The sequence below is a fragment of the Nansenia antarctica genome (assembly GCF_963989245.1).
Source record: "Nansenia antarctica genome assembly, chromosome: 20".
Lineage (NCBI taxonomy): Eukaryota > Metazoa > Chordata > Actinopteri > Argentiniformes > Microstomatidae > Nansenia > Nansenia antarctica.
Window position 1 is genome coordinate 3075035 of NC_137693.1, and position 21826 is coordinate 3096860.

Sequence of the window (21826 nt, forward strand, 5' to 3'; positions counted from 1 at the left end):
GTTGAGGAATTTCAGGAGGAAAGGAGTGTCACTCACATTTACAATGAAGAACACCATTTCAATGCATTTCAATTATGCACGGATGACTATTAATAACACAGACACACAAGCAGACACATTTCCAAAAACAAAAAAATCGATTGATGCATTAATTTCACCATTCGTACACGGCCAACGTTTTAGGACAATGATTATGGTAGTTATTGAAGTATGGGCTTTGCTATCTTACCTTTTTTTCCCCCTTCCAAACGAAACAGGTCAAAAGTCGTAAAAGGGTGGATATTAATGCCTACAATTGAAGCCGATCCCCAATCTGATTCAATGAGCCCTTATTATATTATTATCATCTCTGACAACGACCCAAAAACATGCATCAAGGATCCATAACAAAAACAACCGAAACATTATACTCTGCCGTACGCGCACCTGCAGGGAAGTCATGCGAGTTTCGCTATATTAGAATAACCTAATTTACATTGAAATAAACCTCTTCTAAGCGTATTTCGCGATGGCATTCTTACCGTTTTTCGCGATGCAAACACTGTCGCGTTCGCAGGTGGTGGTGCGCCACACGGACGCTCTCTGTCTCTCTACTCCGCGCAGGGATGGAATGAGCAGCGATGTGATGCAGCGCATGGTAGAGATGCTGTGGCAGCCCATTCAACATGGACCATCTACTTGAAGACACCTCGCCTTTGCTCGACACATTAGCACTCTCTGTCGGTCGCGATCCTTACTACAGAGAGACAGAGAGAGACTCTTTACATTTACATTTACATTTTTGGCATTTAGCAGACGCCTTATTCCAAAGCGACTTACAATCAATACATTTGAGTACTAAGCATGTGAATCATCAATCCACCATTCGTAGCAGGAAGAGTAATCCAGCTCAGGCCCGGGGCCTCTGATAGAAGGAAAAACCTTCTCCTATCACCTTCTTCAAAAACCTAGTTGTAGTCTTTTTTTTTTTTTACTGGAGAAACTGAGAAACAGTACAAGGGGGGGCAATAGAAGTTCTTAGGGACACAGTAGAGGGGAAAGCGGGTGTCTTTAGGAGATGTAGTGGTGAGGGGCAGAAGATGTCTCAGGAGGAGCAGTTAAGATGTAACCTGAAGAGATGGGTCTTCAGTCTACGACGGAAGATGGGTAGTGACTCTGCCGTTCTGACGGCCGTGGGGAGCTCATTCCACCAGCGGGGAGCCAGTGTTGTGAAGAGACGTGATCGGGCAGCCTCTTACTACAGAGAGCAAACGCCTGACGCACCGCATCATAATAACTTCATGGGGTCGGACCGTCGGACTGAGTACATTTCTCTGCATCTCAAACATTCAAAACGTTACAGTATCATCATCAATACTACATCTGTGAAATCCATCTCCAAAAGCTTTTTTTTCTATTTTATCTGTTTTATTTACAGTAGTAGAAACAACGACTTTACATTTTGACAAAGGATACAGAATGAACCATTACAGGGAAGACATTGTAGGCTATAATATACAAACACCCATCACATTGAAATGGCCCAGGGAGACACACAACCATTTACAAACAATAAACAATGATATGTGGGAGGTGGGGGGAACATGGACTACTTTCGTAGACATAAATATCCCTGTGAACAACGATATGTGATGGTTGGTTGATGCCTAGATGCCACCTAGTGCACCCAGCCCCGGGACTAGAAAGGTTACAGGGTGTGCGTCCTTTTATTCCTGACCAGCACTGACTTAATTCAACTATTTTAGTCGACTATCAACAACGCCTTGTAGCTCTCCTAGCTGACAGACCCCTCCTCAGACTCGTGAGCTTAGAATGATAAGGTTCTATCTCCGTTTAGGGCAGTTCAGAGATATTGAGCGTCAAAGTTTTTACATTCCATTATGTTTTGTGAGATGGAACCTTTGTATTTTATGAATTACTAACTCAAAAATGTCAACATTTAAAAAAATAACACCACACAGGCATTAATAAACACCTAATGGATCAGATTATGTAAAAAACGTTTTCAAATTTTGACAAAAATGGAGATAGAACCTTATAATTCTAACGTCACGACTAGTCTTTCTGAGGAGGCTCTCTCAGCTGGAGCTCTCCAGGATTGGGGACCACCGGCCTGAAGGGCACGGCAAGGAAAATCACAGTGTCATGGTGGGCACAGTGTCGTGGTGGGCTCTTGTTTCCGCGGTCCTCATGGTGATATGTATCTGTGTGCGGTGCATACTGCACATTTGACTCAAGTGCAAAACACATGGCGAGAGGACGTTAGCCCTGAGGAGTCAGGGCTTTAGACGAGACGCATTTCTTCTCTGCCATCATGACACACAAAGACTAACATAGTTATTTTTTTTGTGAACAGTAACATCTGTAAAATGCATTTGCTCTACAAACAAACATACACCGAAACATGACCAGACATTCACACACACAAAAAACCCATGCACTAAGGCATTTCCAAAATAAAAAAAGCATTTTTTTTTGCAATTTACATATAATTTACTGCAAGAAGAAATATAAACAATATTTTATGTACAGAAAATGTATTGTGCAGATTGCAACACTTAGGCCAGTCTTGCCTCTAAACCCAGTAACCCAGTGAATGTGTTAATCTAGCAAAATGTACCGTATGCTTGAACATACGTCAAAATACATCCGTTGCGTTTTTCTCTGTTAAGATCATTTAAAATTGGACTTGGCCAAGAGCAGTACAATAAACTAAATCTGTTTAGGATTTATACAATTTCTTAGAGATCATATTTTTTGTTAAACATTATTGGATTATCATAAACTTTGAGTTGGTTATCATACAAATAAAATAATCTAGAACAATTTACACAGATCTATCTGTCTGTGAAAGGATTGGGCATAAAATATCATAACTTCCACCATACCTTCACCTTCCAGCTATCTCCAGGACACAAAGACCAAACGATTGTGTTCTTCTAATATAGATATCTGTCTGGAACAATCTGACATAATACATTATGACATTAAAAAGCTAATTTATAAAGCACAAACATAACCCAGACCATACAACATATTAATCCAAAAATATACTCTTAAAAACTACTTTTTTTTCGACTACCATCTCTGAGAGGAGCATCTAGGGAAACAGCAGCAATAATAAGGCATCTGGGAAGAAGGACTGAGTTTGCATAGATGCAGTGAGACACAGCAGCCTGCACTGTGACCACCAGGTATCCATGACAACCAATCAGTGATCAATACAATAACCACTGATAAGGTGCATAGTCACTCATTAACTGTCAATATTCACCTATTCAGGTGATAATGTTCCCCCGATCAGGTACTGCTATTCAGAAATTAGTTATAGTTAGTTATTAGTTAAGACAACATTTACCCCTCATGTATTAATATTCACATGGTATCGATCGATATTCAACAGGTCTCACAAGGATCAAGACAGTGTCTCTGTGTCTGTGAGCTATTAGAGCCCCCTCTGGTGGTGAGCTACTGCAACCACACCACCGTGAGGCAGGGGGGTTTCAGGGCATTGCACAAGCTGTATCCTGACCTAGAAGAAGTTGTACCATTCCAGGCTGGGACACAAACCTATCAGTCTACGGTGTGAGGTGACATGTACATAGGTTAAGTAGCTAACCTAATCTAACCTGTTCGCTACGGCCTAGCAGAGTCTTGTGCTCTGGAAACTGGATAAACGAGAGAAATGTTGACATTAAGTACGTTAAGTATGACATTTTATGCACAACCTATTGACTATTGCCATTGTCATAACGCTTCTTGCACCACAAAATAAAAAGCCGAAAGAAGTCTTCTGGTTTCTGGGAGGGAAACAATACTGTTGTAGGCACATCGTCATGAGCTCAGAGTAAACAGTATACAGCACCCAGGCACAAGTAGCAACTGTCCAAACACACAAGAATAGAACAACCCCAGACTCTCTCCAGAACTCCAAAAAATTGAGGAAAAACCCCCAACTGGGCTTCCCTTTGGTAGGCACGTTTCTCAATAGGACACCCCTTTTGGTGAAGCACCGTGGTTGGGTTGGGTTGAGTAGAAGGCCAAGGCAAGGGAGAGGAAGGCTGTGGAACTCTTGAAAATAAGACATCACATTCGGGGAGAGCGTAGATCAACGTGCGCGGGTAAATCACTTCTGCATTCGATTTTATGTCCTTGTGTTTACCCCAGCACCTGAGACACAGAACATGTCTTGTGTGCGATTCTGAGTTCGGGTTGAGAGCCACAAACGCTTTTTTTTGTTGTTGTTGCTTTTTTTCGCAGGAACCTCCTCCTTGGGAAATCCAAGATGGTATGTGTGTGCATCCCAAAAGGAGGCAAGTGTTATCCTATGAATGAAGATGTCATACTGACAAGGCAGATGGCCGGGTCGGTGGGTTAAGGTCGAGAGAGGGGCGTTGCTCCGGGGGGGGGGGGGGGGGGGGGCTTCCGCTGGGGTCCTAGAGCTCCCCGTCGTCCTCCCCCCCGGCCTCTTGGCTGTCGAGGAAGGCCTCCTTCTCGGGGGACATGGCCTCGCCGTTGTGGGCGTGGCTGGGCTTGTAGCCGTTGAGCTCCGTGGTGGTGGAGCCGCGAGCCAGGGCCGCCTCGGCGCTGTGACGGATCCCGTAGCCGAAGTAGATGATGAACCCTACGACACAGGGACAAGAATAATAGTAACGATAATGCATTTTATTTGTATCGCACTTTTCATTCAAAATAATCTCATCAGAGTGCTACAGAGTTCAAAAGAAACAGGCATAAGTAAAATAAATTAAGTTAAAAACATAGTAAAAAAAGGAGATATACTGTATGTGCTGTGTTAGTACATGTCTTACGAAGCACAGGGAGATATCCAACTAGCAAACTGAACATCGAGAGACAGACGGCCTAACACCGTACCGATCAAGCTTGGGAATCGACGTCACGCCGCTGCATTGTGGGATACGGCCGCCATGTTCTTTGCTCTCCCGACCGTTTACATTATAGCGCCTCCCGACTGTTTGCATTTTCTGTACGTCATGCTTCGAGATAGCTAACGAAAACGATAACGAAATGATATCCCAAAATAACGGAAAAATAACAAATAAATAACAAAATGATGTCCCAAAGAATATGGCGGCAGTAGGCGGACATAGCAACCCTGACGTCACCTTCCCGAGAACAATAGACATCCAGTGTCTTATATGAGAGACACAGAGCCTGTTACTGTACCTATAGACATCCAGACAGTGTCTCATATGAGAGACACAGGGCCTGTTACTGTACCTATAGACATCCAGACAGTGTCTTATATGAGAGGGACACAGGACCTGTTACTGTACCTATAGACATCCAGACAGTGTCTTATATGAGAGAGACACAGGACCTGTTACTGTACCTATAGACATCCAGACAGTGTCTTATATGAGCGGGACACAGGGCCTGTTACTGTACCTATAGACATCCAGACAGTGTCTTATATGAGAGGGACGGGGCCTGTTACTGTACCTATAGACATCTAGACAGTGTCTTATATGAGAGACACAGGACCTGTTGCTGTACCTATAGACATCCAGACAGTGTCTCATATGAGAGACACAGGGCCTGTTACTGTACCTATAGACATCCAGACAGTGTCTTATATGAGAGACACAGGGCCTGTTAGTGTACCTATAGACATCCAGACAGTGTCTTATATGAGAGAGACACAGGACCTGTTACTGTACCTATAGACATCCAGACAGTGTCTTATATGAGAGACACAGGACGTGTTACTGTACCTATAGACATCCAGACAGTGTCTTATATGAGAGACACAGGGCCTGTTACTGTATCTATAGACACCCAGACAGTGTCTTATATGAGAGAGACACAGGACCTGTTACTGTACCTATAGACATCCAGACAGTGTCTTATATGAGAGAGACACAGGGCCTGTTAGTGTACCTATAGACATCCAGACAGTGTCTTATATGAGAGGGACACAGGGCCTGTTACTGTACCTATAGACATCCAGACAGTGTCTCATATGAGAGACACAGGGCCTGTTAGTGTACCTATAGACATCCAGACAGTGTCTTATATGAGAGGGACACAGGGCCTGTTACTGTACCTATAGACATCCAGATAGCGAACCGTATCCAGGTGCCTCGATCCAGCTGCATCATCAGGTACACGTTGACAAACATGCTGACCACTGGCAGGAAGGGCAGTAGGGGCACCTGGAGGGTCAAGGGGTCAAGGGTCAACGACAGTCAACATCGATGAGTACAGGGAACACCCGCACTAAAAGCACTCAACACATTTTCCTGTACTCTATACACGGATGAGCCGGGACATTTTGACCACTGACAGGTGAAGTCAAGTGAATAACAGTGACTGTCCTGTTACCATGGTACCTTGTGAAGGGGGTGGGATATATTAAGCAGCAAGTGAACAGTCAGTTCTTGAAGTTGATGTGTTGGATGCAGGAGGAATGGGCAGGAGTAAAGACCTGAGCGACTTTGACAAGCGGGCCAAATTGTTCTGGTCAGACGACCGGGTCAGAGCATCTCTGAAACGGCAAGGCTGGTCAGGGTCAGGGTCAAGTGTGGGGTGCTCCTGGTCAGCAGTGGTGAATACCCACCGACAGTGGTCCGAGGAGGGACAAACCACAAACCGGCGACTCGGTATTGGGTGCGAGCCTCTTAGGTATAACACCTAATGCGCGAGCATATTAGACATAATACCAACAGCGAATTAGCCAGGTGGTCATAATGTTTTGGCCCAACAGTGTATAGAGCAGGTCGTGAGCTTAGAATTAGAAGGTTCTATCTCCGTTTCGGGTAGTTCAGAGATATTGAGCGTCAAAGTGTTTACATTCCATTATGTTTTGTGAGATGGAACCTTTGTATTTTATGAATTACTAACTCCAAAATGTCAACATTTTAAAAATAACACCACACAGGCATTAATAAACACCTAATGGATCAGATTATGTAAAAAACTAAATTTTGACAAAAATGGAGATAGAACCATATAATTCTAACATCACGAGGTGTGTAGGATAGTGAGAAGAAGGGAGAAGGAGGGGCGTGTCCATAGCAGACCTTGAAGGACAGCTTGGTCTTGCTCTCCGGTTGCCTCCAGATGATGAAGGTGAGCACCATGCACACCATGAAGATGACGCTGAGAGCCGCCACGTTCCACGCCGCGAACCCCCCGTGCACGGCCAACACGCTGAACGCCAGGATCAACGTACCTGGGGGGGGGGGGGAGAGAGGAGAGAGAGATGAGAGGGGAGAGAGGAGAGAGAGAGAGATGAGAGGGGAGGGGAGAGAGGAGAGAGAGAGAGAGGGGGGAGAGAGGAGAGAGAGAGAGATGAGAGAGAGAGAGATGAGAGGGGAGAGATGAGAGAGAGAGAGATGAGAGGGGAGAGAGGAGAGAGAGATGAGAGGGGAGAGGGGAGAGAGGAGAGAGAGAGAGAGAGGAGAGAGGAGAGATGAGAGAGAGAGAGAGATGAGAGGGGAGAGAGGAGAGAGAGAGAGATGAGAGGAGAGAGAGAGAGATGAGAGGGGAGAGAGAGAGAGGAGAGATGAGAGGGGAGAGAGGAGAGGGGAGAGAGAGAGAGATGAGAGGGGAGAGAGAGAGAGATGAGAGGGGAGAGAGAGATGAGAGGGGAGAGAGGAGAGAGAGAGAGATATGAGAGGGGAGAGAGAGAGAGATGAGAGAGAGAGAGACATGAGAGAGGAGAGAGAGAGATGAGAAAGTGAGTAAAACAAAAGTGATGTCGGAGCTGTGTGTGATGGTGGTGGGACTCAAATGAAGATGTGTCCGTGTGTGTGTGTGTGTGTGTGTGACACACGGCCCTCACCCATGGAGCTGACACAGATGTTGACGGCGAACCCTGACAGGGCCGAGGGCTCCAGGTTGTCGGGGAACAGCATGGTCTTCAGGCTGAAGGTCTTCTCCACGCCGGGCAGGATGCCCATGCTGGGGGCGCTGATGCCGTCGCTCAGCTCCACCTCCTCCTGGGTGCTCGCCATCTGGTAGGGGCAGTTGGGCTGCTCCGGCTGGTACCTGGCATACGGACACGGACACACACACACACACACACACACACACAGACAATAGGGTTAGGCTAGAGAAACACTAGACGAGGATAGGGGCCCAACTAAATGGACTGACTTATATAGCGCCTTATTCCAAAGCGCTCTTACAACGGCCTCTCGTTCACCCGTTCATACACACATTCACACACCAATGGTGAGGTCAGGCAAGCTACCGTGCAAGGCGCCGGCCGGCCCCGCTCATTGGGAGCAAGCCCCGCCCCCGCCCGTCCCCTCCTCCCCCCTGTGATGTAGGTGTGTCTGAGGGGCCACTGACCGGAGCACCAGGACACAGGCAGCCACCAGGGTGTAGGCCAGCAGGGTGCCTATAGACATCAGATCTACCAGGTCCTTCAGGTCAAACAGGAACGCCATGACGGCTGAGGGAGGGAGGGAGGGAAGGAGATAGGGAGGGAAGGAGAGAGGGAAGGAGAGAGGGAAGGAGAGAGGGAAGGGAGGGAGGAATTTACTTTCATATGATTTTTTTAATAAACATTTTTAGTTGATGAGACGCATGAGTAGAGAACAGAGTTAACATTAACCGGTTTGCATTCACCTTTTTTTTTCTTCACATTTTCTTTTTTACCCACCCATCCTCCCATCCCACATTCATAATGATTTCATCATCTCTTTAGAAAAGAACATTTCACATGTGGAACTCATATACTTTGACCATTAGGTAAAAAGAACAAAACCCCCCCAAAAAGAATAAGAAGATGCAAAGCATATTAACTAGTAGATCGGTGAATATCGACCAAATCCTGAATATCGACCAAAAAGGCAAACGAAAAGTACAACACAAACTGTCCGTTTGGCCACGTCATCGCAAAGACCTTGAACCACGTTGGACTTGGAACATGGCACATTTAGAGATAAGGTAAAAGATGATGATGATCTTTACAGGAGGATGATGATCTTTACAGGAGCGGTACATACTGGAAGTGGGGGCGGCGGCCCACCCAACGTGGAGCCCACCTCAACACCGCCCAGCCCATGCAGCGGGTCATACGTGTTGATTAGGATGTACTGCTTATTTAAGGCATGGTCTGTCTGGCTCTCTGCCCATTACTTAGATTTCATTCCGGCCCGCTATGCCAACATGTTTGGCACCCCTGCTGTAGTGAGAAAGCCACCCCCCCCCCTCCCCCCTCCACCCCCCTTCTCTCTTCCTCTATCTGTCTCTCTCTCTCTCCACCAGTCTTACCAGACATGACCCCAGCAGCCATGGTGGACATGATGGGGGTCTTCCTCTCGCTCACACGCGCCAGGAAGGAGAAGAGCAGGCCGTCGCGCGACATGGCAAAGATGACGCGGGGGAGAGGGAACATAGAGCCCAGGAGACTGGAGGGGGGAGGGAGGGGGGAGGGGGGGTGGAACGTGGGGAGGATGGTGAAAGGGGTAGGGGGGTAGTAAGATCAAGGGAGGGGGGGTAGAGAGGGGAGAAGAGGAAGGGGGGTGAGGGACAGGTAGGAAAGGAAGGGGAGGCAGAGAGGAGGGGAGGGATGAAGGTATTGTATTGTGGTGGGGGTGTGGGGGAGGGGGGGGAGGGGTTGAAAGCAAAAGAACACAAAAACAGGGTAGAAGAGGATGATGACACTGAGGTGTGAGGCAGCAGGAGACATCGTGTCAGAAACAGAACAGAACAAGACTATGACCCTTCCTACACTCCACCAATGAGACGCTCCGCATGCTTTCGTTAGTCGCCGACAGCACCAACAACATCACCCAAGGCAACACTCCAGTGGCAGGGTCCGGGTTAGAGCACGGGGGAGGGCGGGGGGGGGCACGGCGACCGCAAGTACCGCTGGAGCGTCGACCCCCGAGTCGACCGTAAGTCGACCATGCTTGTTAGGTCCCGACACAGTTACAGAACCTCGACCACCAACCGGTCCCGTTGTTAAACCGAGGGTGGGACGTGCGTGTTAGTGTCATGACCCGGTCCCACTCCTGGACCGACCCTTCACCATATCTGGCCATGTGAGAAAGGACATAAGAACAGCGCTTTTCGGACCACCTGGCTGATTCTTAACCACTATAAACCCTCTTATCTTAACCGCTACCCCCTAAAATCAACATTGTCACTTGTGTCCTTTCTAACATGGCCATGGTCATGACTATAGTAGTAGTTTATTTCGGTCCTTTTTCTGTTTGTTTGGTGTATGAGGTAGCCTGGAGAGTGTGTGTGTGTGCGTGTGTGCGTGTGTGTGTGGGTGTGTTGGTGAGTAGGTCTCACCTGCGACTATGCCGGAGGTGAGGGTTGCGGTTAGCGGGGTTTTGGTGCGGGGGCTGATCTTTGCCAAGTACTTGAACAGCAGCCCGTCGGCGGCCATCGCCCAGATGACACGTGGCATAGGGAACATGGCCCCCAACAGGCTTACAGGACACACACACACACATACACACACACACACACACACATATACACACGCGCACACACACACACACATACACATACACGCAGACACACATGCACGCGTAGACACAGACACACACGCACACACGCGCAGACACAGACACACACGCACACAGACATATGCAGACACACACACACGCACGCGCGCAGACACACACACGCACACAGAGAGAAAACACCATGCCATGCAAGTTAATGACCAGGAAAAGGGTGACAAGTTAACACACCCTGCATCCACCTGGCCCTGACCCCAGTACAGGGATGCTTTAGAAAGGGATGTGGAATATGATTTGATTGATTATACAGGATGATGTCATTTTCAATGATCGGTTGTGGGTCAGAAATTAAAAAGGTGAAAGTGTACGTTTCCCCCCCCCCCAGCCACCCAAACAGCCTCACATCACAGGGCTCAGAGTTAGTAGGAGGTTATGATTGGGAGAGTCAAGAGAGAAAAGTTGAAATTGTCATGCAAAAACAGATCATAGCCGAGTTAATAACTATTAAGTAGAGACAAACACAGCTCATTGGTTGCTTTAAGGAAAAATAGTTCAACAAAAGTACACTTGATTATTTAAAAACTAAACATAACCTTCTAAATACATACATACATACATATGCAGTACATAAATACATTGAGTTGAATAGTTAAGACAGAAGTAAGAACTTTCATCTCTGGTACTGTAGGTTCAAGTCAGCATTACTTAACAATATGCTATATTTATTGTGCAATATGCCCCTGCCAAGTTTCTGCTCATATTTTTAGCTAGAGGTATCAAATGTTCACCTCAGTTAAATATACACTCACTCTCTCTCTCTCTCCCTCTCTCTCACACACATTGTGTGTGTGTGTGTGTGTGTGTGTGTGTGTGTGTGTGTGTGTGTGTGTGTGTGTGCTCGAGTCAAAATATACATGTCAACGAATGAGTGAGAGAGAGAGTACGTGCATGTCTAGTATGTCTAGTGGTGCATGTCTAGTACGTGCATGTCTAGTTGCTAAAGTAAGGCTAACTGTACGAGTGTAAGAGTCTGTGTGAGCACTCCGGAGTCTGTCACAGTGTGTGTGTGTGTGTGTGTGTGTGTGTGTATACCTAGTGGACAGAGCGCATAGCGAGCCCACGGCCACGGCGTACGTCGCTCCCTCCCAGCCCACGTAGGTGAAGGCCACGGGCAGGGGGCTGTTCTTGTCCAGCATGTAGTATGGCATCATCATGGTGAGGGCGGCCGACACGCCGAAGTACGCCACGAAACAGATGAGCAGAGAGGACACGATGCCGATGGGGATGGCCCTCTGGGGGTTCTTCACCTCTTCACCTGTAGGGGGTGGTAAATGGTAAATGGACTGCACTTATATAGCGCCTTTATGGAATGGAATGGAATGGATGGAATGGAATGGACTTTATTTGTCATTGCTACAGTACAGGTACCAAACGAACGATGCGCTTTACAACGGCCTCTCATTCACCCGTTCACACACCCATTCACACACCGATGGCGGCCAAGCTACCATGCAAGGCGCCAGCCCCGCTCACTGGCTGGGAGCAATTTGGGGTTCAGTGTCTTGCCCAAGGACACTTCGACATGTGGACATGTGGTCCGACATGTGGCACAGCCGGGGCTCGAACCGCCGATCTGCCGACCTTGCAATCATTAGACGGCAGCTCTACCTCCTGCGCCATGGCCTTAGTGTCAATGCCTGGGTCAACACCGCAACAACACACACATTACGTGCGTTTGGGATTCGCTCAGCGGCGTGTTTCCCTTCGCCTGGCTGTTCTGTCTCGAGTGGCCCCCGGAAATGTTCCTGTGGATCAAAGCCAAGAAACTGTCGTTTCACTGACGGATGATCGACTGGTTCAATGAGGTAGGGTGGGGTGATCAGCGCACGCGCACACACACGCACACACACACACGCACACACGCACGCACACAGTTGAGCAATAGGTTCCAACACCGCAACACCAGATCACACTCCAAATTACACAACACCTTGCCCTTGCCCACCTAACCCTTTTAACAAACCAGGCGTGTGTGAACAGTGAACATATGATACTGGAGATGGTCGCTGTGTTTGTTTGTGTTGACCAGCCGCATTCCTGTCAGAATTACCATGGCAATCGGCCCATTACACTATGCAACTGAGAGAAATGACGCAACAGCCCTTTCCTAGGAGAGGAACACTAGAGGCTTGTCTGGGCCGTGCGACCGCTGCGGCGCTAATGGAGTGTGTGTTTGACATTTAGGAGGATCTGGAGAGGATCTGGAGAGGATCTGGAGAGGATCTGGAGAGGATCTGCAGAGCGCCACTCAAAGACAGCGGTTTTCTAGACAGGTGATCTACGCCGTCACCCCAGTAAAAAAGCGTATTCATTTTTTTGCCGACCCATCAAAGTAAACATTACTATTCTATTTCTGGTCAAGTCTACCCATAAAGACTTCAGATACTAGGAACTAGTAATAATATATGATGTTTAGCTGTTGCTATCTTGCATATTATTCAGGGACGATGGTGGTGTGATTTTTGGGTCAGGAGGGCAGCAGTGTGTGTGTGTGTGTGTGTGTGTGTGTGTGTATGATGGTCAGTGGTCTGGCACGTATATTGGAGATTGACCTTGCTAGGCTATGATTTGGAATTGTTGGGGCGGGGGATGGGGGGGGGTTGTTCCCGCCAGCTGCACACAGAGCAAGCCAGCAGACTACAAATAAAACCAGTGATATAATCAGTGTGAGGGCCCCAAGTGTGTGTGTGTGTGTGTGTGTGTGTGTGTGTCTGTGTGTGTGAGATATGCCCACACACGCCCCAAAGACGGTCCTACCAGAGAGGGTTCTAGCAGCCAATCACAATGAAGGAAACAAGGGGTGGGTGAAATAGGGGGAAACAGAGAGAGAGAGAGAGAGAGAGAGAGAGAGAGAGAGAGAGAGAGAGAGAGAGAGAGAGAGAGAGAGAGAGAGAGAGAGAGAGAGTGAAAAAGAGTTCTAAACTAAAATAAATGCTCCCTCCATCTCACAGAGGCCTTGACCGGTGTAAACAGAGCAGGGACTGTTCTGATTCACACACACACACACACACACGCACACACACTTAAACGGGGGTCCAACCCCTCTCGCTCTCAGATCAGCGGGATGTGGAAACCAGGGGGGAACAACTCGCCTCTCGACGCCACATCATTATTTACAGCTCTCACTTGCGTCACAAGGCCTGGCGCCGAGCCGAGAGAACATTTAGGGCCAAATACATCCAACCGGCTCTCTCTCTTCTCTCTACACACATCATCAACGCGCCCGCTGTTCCCTGCTCATAGGTCAGGCGAGTCTCTTCGGGGGAAAAAGCTCCAAGGCGAAAAAAAAGTCTGGATGAGATTACCCCGCTTCACCCCCTGAGTTCTATCCTGTGAAATCTAGAGGAACAAGGGGGCGGGCCTATCTTCTCAGGGGGCGGGGCTTCTCACACACTTGACTTACCCGTGGTGGCGATGCAGTCGAACCCCACGAAGGCGTAGAAACAGGTGGCGGCGCCCGATAGGACTCCCGTAAACCCGAACGGCATGAAGCCGCCCGCTCCCAAGCTCTCCGGGGAAGGCAGGGGCTCTGTCACGCTGAGAGAGAGAGAGAGAGAAAGAGAGAGAGACAGAGAGAGACAGAGAGAGAGAGGAAGAGAGAGAGAGAGACAGAGAGAGAGAGAGAGAGGAAGAGAGAGAGAGAGAGGAAGAGAGAGAGAGAGGAAGAGAGAGAGAGAGAGAGAGGAAGAGAGAGTGTGTGAGAGAGAGAGAGAGGAAGAGAGAGAGAGAGAGAGAGGAAGAGGAAGAGAGAGAGAGAGAAAGAGAGAGAGAGAGAGAGAGGAAGAGAGAGAGAGAGAGAGAGAGAGAGGAAGAGAGAGAGAGAGAGAGAGAGAGAAAGAGAGAGAGAGAGAGGAAGTGAGCGAGAGAGAGAGAAAGAGCCTTATCATCCGTCTTCTGTTCCGATCCACGTGTGACAAATTCAAAGATGACTGAGATGTTCTGACAACTGCCAACATTAGTTAACCAGACTGGACAATGTGAGTTCCACAGGAGACGGTATGAACAGTGTTATATAGGGTTATTACGTGTAACCACGTGTGTCGTGGTGTATGCGACCGGTGTTTTGTGAGGGTGGGCTCACTTGAGGCTGGAGTTGGTCATTTCGGGGTGCAGTATCTGGTAAGGGTCCAGGTGCCAGTTGTCCAGGGTACCTTTGACCAGGCCAGAGACCACCATGAACATCAGCACCAGGACGTTGATGCACGTAAACACCTTATTCACCATCGCCGACTCCTTCGCGCCGAACGCTAGCAGGCCTGTGGAGGAGAGAAGGATAATAATAATAATAATAATAATAATAACACATTTGCTGAGGTTGCATCCCTAATGTAAACTGGCAGTGCATTCCACAATTTGGGTGCGTAAAATGAGAATGCAGCCTCAACAAATCTCTTCTTGAGAAAACCAGTGTCAGAAGACCTGAGAGCTCTAAAAAAAAATGTTTTTTCTTTTTTCTGAGTGGGGCAGTCCCACTCATCATTTTATTTTTATTGTGATGGAGACAGTAGAGATTTGACAGGAAGGATGGGTGAGAGAGAGAGAGAAGGGATGACATATAACCATATAGGATATGTCCGCGGCCGGAATCGAACCGGGAACCCTGCGGTTACGTGGTCAACGATTAGTCCGCTACGCCACCTAAGCGCCCCCTGAGAGCTCTATTGGGCTGATATGCTAGCAAAAGGTCTTTTTGGGATATTAATCCCATTGCACCTCAGCTGCCAACCCCACCCTCTGTGTTGTGTGTAAATGGACGCTAAATGGAGGATGGACTGCACTTATATAGTCGCCTTATTCCAAAGCGCTTTACAACGGCCTCTCATTCACCCATTCACACACACATTCACGCACCAATGGCGGCAAGCTACCATGCAAGGCGCCGGCCCGCTCATTGGGAGCAATTTGGGGTTCAGCGTCTTGCCCAAGGACACCTCGACACGTGGCCAACCGGGGAGCAGCCGGCTCTACCTCCTGAGCCACAGCCGCCCATGTGTGTGTGTGTGTGTGTGTGTGTGTGTGTGTGTGTGTGTGTGTGTGGTGTTGCCTTCCTACCTGTGAGGGTGATGATGATGAGGACAGCAAACATGTCAGGGTACTCTGCCAGGATACCCGGGGCGTTCATGCGCATGTACTGTCTGCAGAAATGCTCTATGTGCCTCCCTATCAGCTCATCAAACGTAGCGCTCCACGCACGGGCCACGCTGGAGGTACCTGGGAGAGAGAGAGAGAGAGAAAGAGAGAGAGAGAGACAGAGGGAGAGAGAGGGAGGGAGAGAGAGAGAGAGAGGGAGAGAGAGAGGGAGAGAGAGAGAGAGGGGAAAAGATTTGCTAGGTATTTCAGTGCAGAGATGAACGGACGAGAGAAAAGGACGCCACTCACACTCACACACACACACACACACACTCACACACACTCTCACACTCACACACACACTCTCACTCTCACTCTCACTCACACACACACTCTCTCACTCTCACACACACACACACACACACTCTCTCACTCTCTGTGTGTACACACACACACACACACTCACACCCTCACACACTCACACTCTCTGAGCTCAACAGTCTGTTCTAACGACCTCACCGATGATATAGGAGAGGATGAGGTTCCATCCGGTGATGAAGGCCCAGATCTCTCCCACGGTGACGTAGGAGTAGAGGTAGGCCGACCCCGTCTTCGGTACCCGAGCCCCAAACTCAGCGTAGCACAGTCCCGCCAGCACCGACGCCAGCGCTGCGATCAGGAAGGACAGCACGATGGCAGGACCTGGAAAAACATTTAAACACATTTAAATGGAAGATTTCATTTTTTTAAATGTAACCATTTACATTTACATTTTTGGCAGATCATGAAGTGGATCATCAATTCACCAGTTCTAGCAGGAAGAGTAATCTAGGTCAGGCCAGGGGCCATTGGCAGTTGTCGTGATAGAAGAAGAAAAAAGATATACTGTATATACACACTGGAGAGACAGTACAAGGGGGGCAGTAGAAGTCTTAGGAGGCATAGTAGAGGGGAAAAGCAGGTGTCTCAGGAGACGCAGTGGTGGGGGGTAGTAATGTCTCAGGAGGAGCAGTTAAGGTGTACGGTAACCTGAAGAAATGGGTCTTCAGTCTCCAACGGAAGATGGGTAGTGGTCTCAACCTGGTTTATTTAACCAGGAAGTCCCTTGAGATGATCAAGTCCCTTGAGAAATCTCTATTTCGAGGGAGACCTGGCCAAGATATCATACCAATTACAGGTACATTTCCTGATGATTTAGAACTCAGTGTAATGTTTTCAGGAGCACAAGAAACTCCCTGGACTAGAGCCTAACAGATATCGGAGCACAATATTGGCTTTTTACAGAAATATCTGTATCGGCGACATGTGACAGTCTGACTAAAAAAAACTCCAGTTTCAAGTTTCCAGATTATGGAAGTGCAGATTGTAAGCTTTCAAATGAAGTGCCATACATTGAAATCTGAAAATAGTTCCAGACGATATTCTTAGAAACTGCCTCTGAATCAAAACACACGCAAAAACAGCTGCTAGTAGCTAGCGCTAAACAGGTCGATATAAACATCTAACTGCGTGTTTAGCACATCACAACATGCTGATAGAACATCAGCATGGTAAAAACACATAACTACACATTATTAGATGATCACACATTCCATGCTTTAGATCCCAGGCGAAACCACTTCCGGAGCCTCAGGGTCAAAACTCTGAGGCTAACCAGGCGATCAGGCTCATGAACAAGCCATAGAGATAGACAACTATCATCCCCAATAATAACAACAATAAACTTGAACACGTTTGAACTCCTAAAACGTACATTTGTTTACAAGCCATGTATCACTTACCCAGTAGCCTATGGCAGACGATACGGTGAACATACATAAACATGGCTTGTTATGAACGCTGAAGTGGCTTTAGTGAATTTAGCAAAGGAATGTTATGTCTTTGGACTGCAGTCAATTAGCACAGTTGCTAACTAAAAGGATGTTGACTGAACGACGAGTTATTTGGCATAAGGAGTCACACAGTAACATGTTATTTACCATTCAATTATTTCACTAGTAATAACGGCAGACGTTTTTTCAGAGTCAGACGTTCTAACTAACTTGCGTCACAAGTAGCTTGGATGCATCAACCGTATCAGCATGGACTGCACAGCGGGTTTGTTGAATCTTGTGAGGAGAGCGGAATTTAGTACTTTGATAAAGCTTGTCTTGGGGGGGGGGCAGGGCTGGGATAAACAATTATTGGAAATTACAGTGGTTGGCAACTAGAACGTGGAGGGGGTATTAAAAACACTATGGGCCGGTTTCACAGACAAGGCTTAAGCCTAATCCTAGACTAAAAAACATCTTCAATGGAGATTTTACATTGAAAGTGTGATTTAGTCCAGGACTAGGCTTAAGCCTTGTCTCTGAAACCGGCCCATATATGTTATAAGAATGATTTTCAAAGTGCATTTTTGTACACTTTTGTAAATTAATTAATTAATTAATGTTGCCATTGTCTTCTTATTAAAACTGTGGTAATAAGGAAAATATATCGGCAGATACATTGGTTATTGGTGAATTTTGCCCCTCATAAATTGGTATAGGAGCCACGAATCCAGTATGGGTCCCCTTCCTGTCCTGCGCACGAACGCTGCTCTAGAACCGTAGGTTTACCTGCGTTCTCTCGCGCCACGGCGCCCGCCAGCACGTACACTCCGGCGCCCAAGGTGCTGCCCACGCCCAGCGCCACCAGGTCGAAGGTGTTGAGGCATCGGCAGAGGCGAGAGTCGTCCGTGTTACAGTCCACCACCTTCACCCTCAACAGCTGCTTCCCGAAACCCAGCAGCTTCTCCAGAGCCATGGCAACTCCTAGGGGGGGTCAGGGGTCAAACACAGGTCAAAGGGGAGAGGTCACAGACACCTAGGAGAGAGAGAGAGAGAGAGAGAGGGGGGGGGGGGAGGGGGAGAAACCGTGTTAAACACACAAATAGGAACATCAAACAGCTTTGAACAGCTGATCTGAAAGGATAAAACACTTCCGGACGGATCAAGCCGCATTCTTTCTTCTGAGTCAGACAGTCACAGTCACGTTGTCAACATCCGCTGTGTGCAAACAACTTGTCGCACTCTCCGGCTGGGTGCGTTAAGGCGTAGCGCGGGAGAGCAAATAACAAAGAATACATCATAATAAAAAAATAGGTCAAGAACTCGTGGAATCGTGAATATCACGACTGACCTCCATAGAACAACAGACTCGTGTTTAAGTGCAGCTACTACAGTACCCGGTACCATTCTGCTCGGTAAGAAACCCATTAGAACAGGCTTAGTGAGAACATGTGTGGGTGTGTGTGCGGGCGGGTGTGTGTGTACGTGCGTGCGTATGTGAGTAAACATCAGGCACGGCGGCGAGGTGAAACAAACACAGCGTGTGGGGGAGTGTGTCGAGTGCTCGGGGCCGGTCAAGGAGGTTCACTTCATTCTGCACCTGACCACCTCTTTATGCAACACATTGTTTCCCGTAGTGTTGGGTAACGCAGCGCAAATCCACAGAATGCGAGAGCGGGCCAGAACCAGGAGGCCCGTAGGGATAATCCATCTTACTGCTGCTGGACGCGTTCTAGGCCACTGGCAGACACACAGACGACGAGGCCCCTTCCGATGGCCGTAGTAGCACTGAACGACCCGTGTACAGAGTGCACAGGGAGGAGAGAGCACACATTGATAGGGGCCTACATATTTTGCTAAATTGCTCAATTAAGAGACGAGGCTGTTTTTCACAAGTATGAGGGAAAACAGGGTCACGCAGATGGCTCTACACACACAACAGAAGCTTTAGACCCAGCGATCCTCCTCCACGCAGCGGATGCCATGTTCCACCGTGCGTCTACAAACATGTACACAACAACAACAACAACAACAACAACAACAACAACAACACTGGCTAACTCCGCCTGCTCTCTCAAACCCCTCTCAAATCATCCTGCAGAATCTTGCTCTGAGATGAACTCCATGACAGCGATCTGTCAAGCTCTATCAGAAACCTGCAGAATCATGCTCTGAGATGAACTCTATGACAATGATCTCACAAACCCCACCAGAATGCTGGATCTTGCAGAATCCTGTTCTGAGACGAACTCCATGACCGCGATCTGTCAAGCTCTACCAGAAATCTGTAGAATCATGCTCTGAGATGAACTCAATCTGTCAAGCTCTACCAGAAACCTGCAGAATCATGCTCTGAGATGAACTCTATGACAAAGATCTGTGATCTGACGAGGCATTGGTTGCACATTCTGCAGTGGTGACATCGCCGCTCCGAGGGGACATGCTTGCTGATGCAACACACAACAGATCTGGAGAGACAGAGGGAGGGAAGAGAGGGAGGGAGGGGAGGGAAGGAGGGAGGAGGTGTGGGAGGGGGCAGCAGGGGCAGAGGGGCATGTAGGCGAGCGTATCACTTCATATCAGATATGGATATAGGCCGGCCGGTGTGGAAATAAGGTTACAGAGCTTCAAATTCTCCTGGAGAACATAGAAGCTAACGAACGCCGTGACTCACTTCTGATTCTGGCTCTGGTCCAGAACAAATTAACCAGCGATCACCATGGAAAAATTAACCTCAACGGAAAGTTCTACGACCACGGGCTCGAAGGAGGGATGACCTTTTCCGGTTTCCCGGAGAGTGTTCAAGCTATCAGGTCACCTAGCTCCACGGCTCACACTCTCACACACAGACACACACACACACACACACACACACACACACACACAAGCCAACTAGAGAGCCTTTCAAAGCGGTTCCCCCAAAACATCAATCAATCTACCCACCATGTGGAAAAAACCTAAGACTTACATTCCTTCTACGCCGTACCCCGCTGCTGCCCATACCAGCTACTTCAGAGCTCACAATGACTCTGCCCAACGGAATAAGTCATCATTAGCCCTGGCTCATATTGCACATAATAATCCTGAACTTCAGGAAGTTCATTAAAAAGAGATTACAGTGATAACAGTTGAAATATGCAGAAGTAATCATAACGCTCTTAGGATTGTGAATGAGTGGTCTCACACACACACACACAAATGCACACACACGCATGCTTGCTCACACACACACACACACACACACACTTTTCGGTTCTATTAAATTAAATTAGAAAGAGCCACAAATCCTCCCTGACCCCCCACCTTCACTAAGCAGACCATACCCATGAGTCATGACCACCACCATGTCCATACACGCCCGCTGATATCAACTGCATGACCCCTTTGGCTTTTCCACTTTGACTTTCCACTTTGCACAAGTGGAGCTGAACTCCAGGTTCAGAAATATCAGCCAGCAGGTCTACAGCCAACACATGGGCTCAGTAGCTCACACACTATGGTAACAACGTTTCAACCCTAGAGTATTAGCACCGACATAGTTCCCTTAACGTAAAGGAACAACATGGACCTGCATACTCACTCACAACAAACAAACTGCCGCAACCTTTACCTGTGAGAGAAGGAGGAGAGACAAGAGAGAGAGAGAGAGATCCTGGAGAGGAATTAAAAGAGATCTTTCTGTTAACTATTCTTTCCGCCTCCTGTAACAAGTGTGCATGTGTCATTTAATGGCAGCGGGTTCTAAAATAGAACGTGGAGGAATCACATGGCCCCCCCGAGCTATTCCAAGCAGCTTCACCCTGCTACTGGTCACTCAACTCTCCTGCTCCCGCAGCGACAAGCCCCTCCAACCACAACACCTGCTCACCTGCCTGCACTCACATTTACATACTACAGTTACACAATACTAAACAGTCACAGTCCACCCGCACCCACACCCACTACCCACACACACACCCACCCACACACACACACACACACACACACACACACATTCCAGATTGGGATATGGGGATACTTGATCCTCAACTTGTCTGAACCACTCCACACTGTGTGTGTGTGTGTGTGTGTGAGAGATAGAGAGATAGAGAAAGAGAGAGAGAGAGAGAGAGAGAGAGAGAGAGAGACTAGAGGGTGTGGGTCTTGCTCACAGACACTGCTGGGATGTGCATGTTCAGGTTTAACATTGCTTAGACGAGGTTCCCTATCTGGTCTGGTGTGTGCTGTGTACTATTATACTTTACCGAGGGGTTATTCACTGAGGGTGTGGCTCATCTACACGGGCCTTTGGTATCTTTCTGTCTGTCAGTCTGTCCATCCCTGTCTTGCACAGTATGATAAGCAAAAGGCACTCTGAAAAAAAGCAGAGAATGACAAAGTCTATCGGCCCCGCCGCTGTATGTCCGTCCGTCCGTGTGTCTGTCAATCTGTCCC

The 21826-nt window shown here is 48.0% G+C and overlaps 1 protein-coding gene across 1 annotated transcript; it reads right to left on the reverse strand.

The window, feature by feature from the left end:
• Window positions 1-4436: 4436 nt before the first annotated feature.
• Window positions 4437-18368, reverse strand: slc7a1a (solute carrier family 7 member 1a; the record flags this gene model as incomplete). The annotated part of the gene is made up of 12 exons (XM_080549975.1): window positions 4437-4624; window positions 6068-6176; window positions 7044-7195; window positions 7808-8013; window positions 8320-8422; window positions 9247-9383; window positions 11544-11766; window positions 13915-14048; window positions 14593-14767; window positions 15564-15722; window positions 16101-16283; window positions 18182-18368. The coding sequence occupies 12 exons, from the start codon at window positions 18366-18368 to the stop codon at window positions 4437-4439; spliced, it is 1956 nt and encodes a 651-aa protein (XP_080406101.1).
• Between the last annotated feature and the right edge of the window lie 3458 nt (window positions 18369-21826).